Source organism: Tachypleus tridentatus, chromosome 13 (genome assembly GCF_004210375.1).
Source record: "Tachypleus tridentatus isolate NWPU-2018 chromosome 13, ASM421037v1, whole genome shotgun sequence".
In the NCBI taxonomy this organism is placed as follows: domain Eukaryota; kingdom Metazoa; phylum Arthropoda; class Merostomata; order Xiphosura; family Limulidae; genus Tachypleus; species Tachypleus tridentatus.
This window is the reverse complement of record NC_134837.1, coordinates 146666029-146675744: the sequence shown is the minus strand read 5'-3', so window position 1 is coordinate 146675744 and position 9716 is coordinate 146666029. Positions and strand designations below refer to the sequence as shown.

General features: G+C 31.5%; 1 protein-coding gene across 1 annotated transcript; it reads left to right on the top strand.

Moving 5' to 3' along the window:
- Nucleotides 1-1477: 1477 nt before the first annotated feature.
- msl-2 (male-specific lethal 2) lies at nt 1478-5871 on the top strand. The gene has a single exon (XM_076477570.1). It carries the CDS (start codon nt 1658-1660, stop codon nt 2852-2854), a length of 1197 nt encoding a protein of 398 aa, XP_076333685.1. The 5' UTR covers nt 1478-1657; the 3' UTR covers nt 2855-5871.
- The last annotated feature ends 3845 nt before the right edge of the window (nt 5872-9716 follow it).

Below are 9716 nucleotides of genomic sequence, written 5' to 3'. Positions count from 1 at the left end.
AACATTTTTTGTTATCCCACACGATAAAATAGGGTGTTTATGTTTTAAAATCCTACACATCGCTTAAGTGCTACAGAATTTAAGTATTCAAAACCAGTTGGTGCAAACTCAGTCGTTTTTCATGGGAAGTTCTTAAGTAACATCGAAGTGAATGACACGTAGTAATGAGCGAATAAGGCAATTATAACATATATGTATATATATATGTATATACATACATTCTAGAACCGATATCTGTCGTTAAAACATTAAAATATGATACATTGTGACCGGAGCGCTTTCGAAAGGTGAGCCTTTTTTCTTCAGGGGCAAAAATTATAGAAAGGTATACGAGAAAATCTTTGAAAATTGTATGTGAGCAAGAAATGTCCACTTACCTAAACTAAAAGGAGAAGAAAAACGTAGTATACTTCATATGCTATAAAGATTGCACTGGTGGTTTTACTTTTTTTTAGGTTTTGAAAATTGTTTCTTCTGTGTTAATGAATGAGTTTCATAAGCAAAATACTAAGGAACATTTATTCTTCTAATTCGCTGTAGGAACATCTAAAATATGTATTTTGTTAACTTATTGGCTATTATAACGCAATAACAAACTTTCATTACAATACCATCTTAAATTTTTCAGAACTTCATTAATTGTTCCAGCTTAACTTTTTGTCAGTGATACTGTATGTTTTTAAGTTTTAAATGTGTTCAATGGTAAAAAAATGCCTAAACACGTTTCCAATATAGCAGTCGATCCCGGTATTTCAAAAGTGACTTTGAGATCTTGTGAAATTAAAATTCAGAGTTTGATTTCTACGATTGCCATCGCGCAAAAATCCCATGTGTATCTCTTTCTACTTAAGTACAAACAAAGATATAGGAAGCGACAGTTTATGAAAATAATTTAATTTCAGTAATATACTATTTCTTGCCATTAATAATACATGTTTTGAAAGAATATTAGTGTATGGATGGTGTTTGACTATTTTTTGTTTTTATATTAGTCTGATCTGTTTTATTTCCTAACAGTAGTCCAATATTGAAACTACTAAAACACAAATCGTATGTCATATAATACAAGCATTTAAATAAAACCCACAGTTAAATTGAAGTGTTTTTATAATTTGATTCAAATAAATTTCTAAACATAATTACATTAACTTAACATGTACACAGAGACAAGTTTCTTTGTGTTCACCTACTTAAATTAATTTAGGTTACAATATGGCAAAGCAAATTAAAAAAATAAACCTCATAGGATTTTTCTTTTTCATTTGGCAGTTTTTGGGAATACTGTCTTTACCATATTTATGTTGAACCAACTCTTGCTATTAAACTAAATTACAGGTTTCTTGATTAAAGTTATTTTAAGAAAAAATACAAATTATTTTTAATCATAAAATATACATTTTTATCCTTCGTTTTTTCACTCTCTTTTTATTCTTTTTTACATGGCGCTTGTTTTCCAATAAAGTAAGTAGATGGCGAAGTTGAACAATTAAACAACTCTATGACGTCAAGGACGCTATGGCTTAACTTTCTTTGAGGCTGGTTCATTGTTGATTGATCTTGTGAAAGTGTCACTAAAAAATTTACAGTTTTTGATATTTTTTACGGTCATCAGAAAGTGTGTAAACTTCTTTTTTCGAGACAGGAATGTTAGGTAAGAATGAAGGCTTTGAGCTTATATGTTACCACATGTCGTACAATATTTCAATCAAATCCAGACGACGCAGGCGCATGGGCAAATGTCTACCGGTTGTTGTCGTACCTTCGTGAGGCACTGACATGTTGTGTGTGTGGACAGCTACTTAAATGCCCATTGTCGCCCACTTTCTCGAACTGTCAACACCATGTTTGTCGCATGTGCTTAGGCAAGAAAATGCGCCTCAAACCGTCTTGTAGTTGGTGCAAAGATTTCAGTAAGTTTAGAGAAAACATAAGTTTACGTATTGTTTTGAAATTATATAAAAAACTGTGTGAATATATGATTACTACTACTCTGCATCAGAAGTGGGGCAGCTTGAATGGTGGAACGACCGTTAATTTTTGTGACTTAATTCAAGAAGGTGCGGAATTCGAAGATGATTTAAGTCAAGGAAACAGTCAGTCTGGAACATCACGTTCTATTACCAATAAATTCAGGTCGGTCAAGGCAGATATCGAACTTGGAAAAAATCCTTCAGTCATTAGAAAAAACCTCAATACAAATACAAAAGCAGATGTGTGTAGTAAGACAAGTTTTTGTAACTTCTCTCACTTGAACGGCGAAGACACTGCATCTGATAATACTGATGGGGTTTCAGTTCTTAACAGCTCAACCAGTATAGATAGCAGAACGTCAGAAGCCTTACCAGAAAATTCGTTATACATTTCAGAAGAATTGACGAATTTAGGGAAGAGACAAACAACAGCTGTCATGGCTATTGATGAGAATGATATATTTGATACATCTAGCAAACATGCAAGGTTAGGAGATGGCCAAAGTGGAATACAACCTGTTCCCTTAACAACAGTTGTTTATAAAGTGACATCCTCATCTGGTATCCAGCAAAAAACATACAAGTCCAAGAACAAACAGGGTTGTAGATGTGGTCTTGCTACATTAAATCCAGGTAAATTAACTTGCTGTGGGCAAAGATGCCCATGTTATGTGGATAATAAACCTTGTGTGGATTGTCGGTGTCGAGGTTGTCGAAATCCAAATAAGTTAAACCTACTAAATGTCAGCACACAGCCCATTGACAGAGAGCAACAAGAACATGTCAGCTCAACAACAGAAGATAAACAGATGAATATCAAGAAACCACTAGAGTTAAAACAAGAAACTGAAGAAAACAGTGATGTTGATGTCTGTAAAATGTAGTACAAGTTAAAGACTGAATCTTTTTCTCTCCAGCCTCCCTTTGTGATAAAGTTGATAGTGTTTTCAAGATAGGGTAAACTAGTTGTTGAGGTATTGTTACTATAACTAACAACTCTGTGATGAAATTAACAATCACTGCCTCATTAATAAAAAAACAACAACAAAAAAAAACAGAGCATGATTCACATCATACACATGAAAATATTTTCAAATAAAATTTTTAAATTATATCCAAGACCATCTTATGTAGAATGAATTGGTACGAGAAAATTATTTAAGAAAAAGTTTTTATATAAAAATTGTAAATTTTTCTAAAAAATTTAAAACTTCCTGATAACCTGAAGTTGATAGTGAGTTTTAGGATGATTTCTTATAAATACAAAGACATTAAATTTATACTTAATAACTTGTGAGGTTTTACTTTTGAAGCATTTTGTGTAAGACACCTATTTCAAAAAGCTTTGCATGTATGTAGAAGTATGATACTGAACAAATCTACCAGGTTTTCAGTAAATCATGTTATAAGTTAAATTTTTTTTTTCTTTAAGATAATGAGTTAGTTTTTCTCTTCTTTTTTAACTGAGATAATATTCCTTGGCCCAGTGTAGTCAGCTTATAATTGGTAAAGTCTATTAGTGAAAAAGTAAAGTAAGTTTAGTATTTTGGTGACTAAAATAGTTTAGTTTACTTTCTTTTTTTTTGTGCATGTGGAGAACTCAGTTGTCAGTTGAAGAATTTTAAAGCCAAACTGCTACTTAAATAAGAGTTGTTAAATTTTATTCATAGATTCTTGTAAAGAAATACAACATAAGTAAAATATTGTATTTCTTTAATTGACCTGATTAGTTTATAATCTACCATACCAATCTTGAATCTCTCTAACTGTGCTGTATTTTTTTAAGTTGAATCTTGCTTCAAGACATTTCTGTATTGCTCAGGGTTAAGATTGAGAAGCTTTTTTTAATGGTTCGTAACTAGAAATGTGTTGTTTTTTATAAAAAAAAACTGAAGGTTTTTTTAAATTGAAGTCATGGATGATAAAATACATTGTATAGTTTAATATCTTTTAAGTGATTCATTTTTGTACTACATTATGTACAGTACTTTTCTTTTTTAACTTAGGGTAAAAAATAAAGCACAAGATGTTTGAGTTGTTTGTAAATTAATATACTGTGAATTTAGTAAATTATAGTAAATGATTTTTTTTTCATTTCTAAAATTGTTTTAAAGGGGTAAAATGTTTGTTGTTATATGATGTTTTCTTAAAACTGGCAAAATTATGTTAGTGTATATATACATATATGTATTATTATTATTATATAATCTCTTGATTAAGAATATTTACTGTTTTACATTTTAGCTTTCTTAAAATTTATATTCTTGGTAGTTTATATTAAAGTACAATTTGAGAAATAATTTTAGGTTAAAATTAGATAAATTAGTACATAAAGTATTTATTCAGTCACTAAATCAATAAAACTGGTATCACTTAATAAAACTAATCTGCGTTTGGTCACAGAACTAGATTAACTAGGTAAGTTTTCACTGCAGCTATACCTGTATTAGTTCTTTTGGGAAATTTACTAACTGGAATAAGGCTGTGTGCTAAATGACAAAAGCTACTCACAATTTTAAAGTAAAACAAGTGTTGTCGTAATACAGCATATTTGTACAAGGTGCAGCAAAAGTTTCGTATCATTGGTTCCATAAAAGAGACACGCTTACATTACGGGTAAGATGTGAAATGTGGCAGATGTGGGTTATATTGTTAACACTTCAAGTTAGCATCATGTTCAAACAATTAAATTCCAAGGGTGAGTAATATATTTTATCAATAAAATACGCGAGTAACGTAAGATGAATGGCAGTTAATATTTAGTTTGCCATCATTTTAACATGAACGCTGAGGAAACGGATAAAAAGGAAAACCACGTCATGAAGCAAAATTATAGGAAAGATAAGAAAATGTCTAAAATTTAACATGCACAAAAACTTAATGGCCAACAGATAGAAAAGTTGATATTAGTGAAAATTTTATGTATATGAACTACATGCTTTTGAAACTCGACATAGACAATTTAAAGATTAGTTTGTAAAGAACATTTCAGTCAGGTTTCCGCGTTGTTAAATATGGTTCATTTTGATATATATACACACGAGCTTTAATTGGTAGTAACTTGTCAGAACGTCTTAAATTCTATATGTTACGTTGTAAAAGAAAAAAATAACCTTTTTATAAAACAAGCATTTATATACGGATAAGTTACAGCAGTTAGCTTGTGTTAGGACTTTAGGATCAGTTTTTTAACTTGTTAATCTCCAGAGGTTTTAAGCTGTAATTTCATAGACTATCATAATCATTTTGCTACATAGTAATTTTATGTTAAGATTTAATGCTATTATTTGTGTAAATGCATAGGAGAAATAATCGGCCTGTGTTTCTTTTTCTTTTGTGTTCTTTTTGTTAAAGAGCATGATTTAAGTAAAAGAAAATTTTCACCCTCATGATTATAATTTCTACGGAGGTTTTAGAGAAAAATATTTCTTTTTTAAATGTATATTGTGGTCAGAGTTTTATTTTAGAATTGTATTTCAGCTTTTTTGTGCTTATATTTTCAGATACGATATTTTCAATTGTTTAATGTCTTGATAATATGTATTTACCGGTATCTGTACAATCATCCACGTGTTTATTAGTAATCGGAAGAAAAGAGGCGCTTTAGTGTTTACTCAGGTTTTAATAAAAGATTAATGGAGTTCATGGTCGTTTCGATGTTAAATATGGTTAGGGACATGTCAGGTGTAGCTCACTTTTTTTCTTCAATAAGATATTTCAGTATTGTAAATTATGTACCTTAGTTTCAAGTTTTAAATTGAAATAATTACGTTTAAGCCAAATGTATTGTAAAAATATATGAGGTTGTTACGGTATATTCACGAAATGATCTCCTCCCTGGAGAATTCGTGTGTGAAATAAGGATACTGTTCAATAAATATTTAAAAAACTTTAAACAAAATGCACTGTGTTTAAAATTGCATATAACTCGTGTGTGTGTGAATTTTGAGAAAGAAGTCATACAGATATACACGGATAATTTAAAATAATTTTATTTCATAACATAATATTGGACGATTTTAAGTGCACGTGGTTATTATTACTTATCGACTGGTGTGCGAATGTTTTTAATAAGGCAAGCTAGCGAAACACCACATTGAAAAGAAGTGGTTCCGTACATCACAAAATACCAAGTGGATCCTGAAGGTGTACACCTGGATTTTATATTTTATTTATTATATTACTTTCTAAGATTCATTAATAGTTGAGTAATGAATTATGTCCTTTATCATTTAACAACTACTTATTCCAATTAATAGTGTTTCTGCAAAATTACTTGCATATTTACTTTTGTTCATTGAAAAGGGTATCTACCGATCAATATAATTTTTACATGCGGGATTAAAAATAATTAAACGTATCTGTGTAAGAACTACGCAACTGAACCAATGCTCAGCCATATTGTCCGGAAGTCCATTGCGTCATTAGCACTGTGGCTCAAAGTTTCTCAGTAATACAACTGTAAGCCTGTGATATTAATTAGTAACATTTGTACCGGAAAAAGGCTGTTTATCCCGATATAGAAACCCTATTTTTCAGCGTTATAAGCCGTCACACTTACTATTGAACCACCAGGGGCAATAATTTTAAGGTCAATCGTGATCGAGTTTTGTTAGTCATCGAATTTTATTATTTAAAAATTGCACAATTATGTTTAATAATAAAACATTAAAAAACGCTTTCGTCAAGAACGGATTATATTTTTCGTATAATAAACGTCTGAAAAAATGAAATGTCACTATAACTGACTTGTGAGAGTGCGTTCAAGTTAATGCTATACTGGATTTCAATTCGAAATTGTGTAACGTATTTGACCCAATACTCACTTCCGTTAAAGGCGAAAATGAACTGTTTGAACTAAGTGTGTCTCCTACAGGGCTCTGTATCTCTGATGATACAGATTCAGGTAGGAAAACTAAATACTCTACATGCTTTAGTTACATCAGTTAACAGTTTGCCAACATAAATGATGCAAGAGTTTATATAGCATGAGAATAGCCTCACTTAGGAAGTCTGTTGTACCACAATCAGGCTTGTATACAACAACAAATAATGTGTATAGATAAATTGTACCTTTCAAATGTCATTCCACACTGAAACATTATTATTCTCAGAAGCCTCGTAAATATTTGTACTTTGTGATACCCATACACTAGTACATAGCTTTGAAGTTTATACTAAATAATTTCAAACAGTTTTTGATCTTGGTCCTAGTTCAAGCATTTTCCTGAAGCCTGCCCAAGTAATAAATCACAATTGCTTTTTCACAATTTATTTTCATCTCTCAAACATCTAAGTGTACTAGCTCAAAGAGGAATTCATGTTTTAAGCGTTCGGATTTGCAACGCTAGAATCAGGAGTTCGATTCCCCTCGGTGAACACAAGCAAATGTCAGATGCCGATTTGCTGTAGAAAAATACACACACATGCTTTAATCACTAGAAGTTTTATCAGAGATAAGTTAATTATCTCCTAGACATATTTATTGCCAGTTATCAGTTATTGTGTCAACGAGATGCAAAGTATCTTCAAGTACCAAAATCAAAAATGTTTGATTCACTAGGTATCAAGGCAGAAATTGCAGAGCCTTTAAACAAAGAAAGAAAGAATAGCACATGCAAAAAAGACAAACTAGGTCAAAATCATAAAATACTGAGACAAAAATTTAAAAAAAATCATTATTTTCTAATTCCAATACATAACATGAAAAAGATGCATATCTGGCGCACGCCCAGAGATAACATAATGTTTCGGAATAACAAGAGACCTATTGGTTCATCTAAGCTGTGCCATCTTCTAAACTAAACTAGAACTATTAAATACAAAACTTCAAAGCTAGCCTTTATCATTCATATAGTTATCAAGCTTTCTCTTAAGGTCATTTAAATTTACTGCCTCCACGACATCTGAAGGCACCCATTCCAAAGGTCAACCAATTTGTTGGAAAAATAAAACTGTCCTAGCTGAAAATGACTCATACCCTGCCAAAACTTATACTCGTATCGCGTAATCCCATAATTATCATCTATAAGTATGCAAAAAGATGATACATCAACACTGTCAATTCACATGACAACCTTAAACACCATTTAAAGTGAAAACAACTTAAGAGATCTTAACGTCTTCTGATATGACAATCCTTCCATCCCAATACCATTTAGTAGTCCTTTCCAAAAATTCCGTCCTAAGATAAGAAACTCAAGACTCAACACAATACTTTAAATGTGGCTTAACCAGTGACTTGTACAATGAAGTTATAATTTCTTTAGACTTGTATTCGCTATTTCTATAGGTATAACCTAAAATTCTATTTTCCCTACAACTAGCAACAACACATTGCTTGAATGGCATAAAAGACTGATTAACCATTACGCCAAGATACTTTTCTTTCATGATACTTTTAAAGTTACTTCATTCAAATTATAACAACCCACATGTAATATTTTGTATTTATCTTAATTAAAATTCATCTGTCATTTATTTCCCCAACCCGCCCTACGCTAGTACAACGATATGTCTACGGATTTACAACGCTAAAATCAGGGGTTCGATTACCTTTGGGGTGCTCAGCAGATAACCCGATGTGGCTTTGCTATAAGAAAAACACAAAAACACACTTCTCCAACCAGCTAAATGATCTAAATCATTTTGTAAAGCAGCAGCATCCTCCTCACAGTCAGTAGCACTCTTGATATCATATGCAAATTTAAACAAGTTATTGACCCTTCCTTCATCTATGTCATTAATGTAAATTAAGAAAGAGCAACAATCCTGACACTAAGCCCTGAGGTACACCACTTGAAACATTAATCTAGTTTTATAGAACTCAATTTATAAGAACCTTCTGCTTTCTTTCATCAAGCCACTCTTCCATCCAGCTAGTTATACATCATACCTTTTGAGATAAGTTTCCTTGCAAGCCTTTTATGTGGCACTTTGTCAAATTCTCTCTGAAAATCCAGATACACCAAATCTGCACTATTACCTTCATCTATATATGCAGTAACATTTTTAAAGAATGTCAAAAGATTTGTACGTCATGATTTTCCCTTAGGAAAACCAAGTTGACTATCCGCAAAATTGTACACTTTGCAAAGTATCTTTTATCAGACGTTTCAAAGCTTCTCCCACAAATGATGTAAGAGTAATAGGCCTACAATTACTGGGACAACTTCTGTTACCTCCTTTGAAGATAGGAGTGATATTAGCTAATTTCCAATGTATTGTTACTTTTCCACTGTTCCTCAGTTTTCTCCCTCTTAATCATTTATGTATTAAAAGTTAACAATAAATCTAAAATAGCATTTCTGCTTTATATTTTGACTCTAATATTTCCCAAGTTATATGCCTGAAATTCAAATCGCACGTAATTATGACTCCATTAACAACCGAGATCTTAATCTCATTGTAAGGTATCTCATCAATTAATTCTCTAATTATTATCTGGTGGTTTGTAACAAATCCCCATTGAGAGTTTTTTCCCTTTATATCCACTAATAGAAACCCAAATTAATTAATCTCTACAATACCTAAATGTAAACCATCCAAAGCAAAAAAAATTCCTAATCCCATTAAATTGATCTCGCAAGTCCAATCAGCCAATCTGCTCTAGTGATGCACTCATAATTTCATCCCCACAGTTAATTCTATGAAGGACTTTTCATTTTTCTATTAGTTACATTAATTTGAGCCAAAAGACGTTAAAACAGTTAAGCGGCTAGCCTGGACTACTCTGATAGTCGTGCA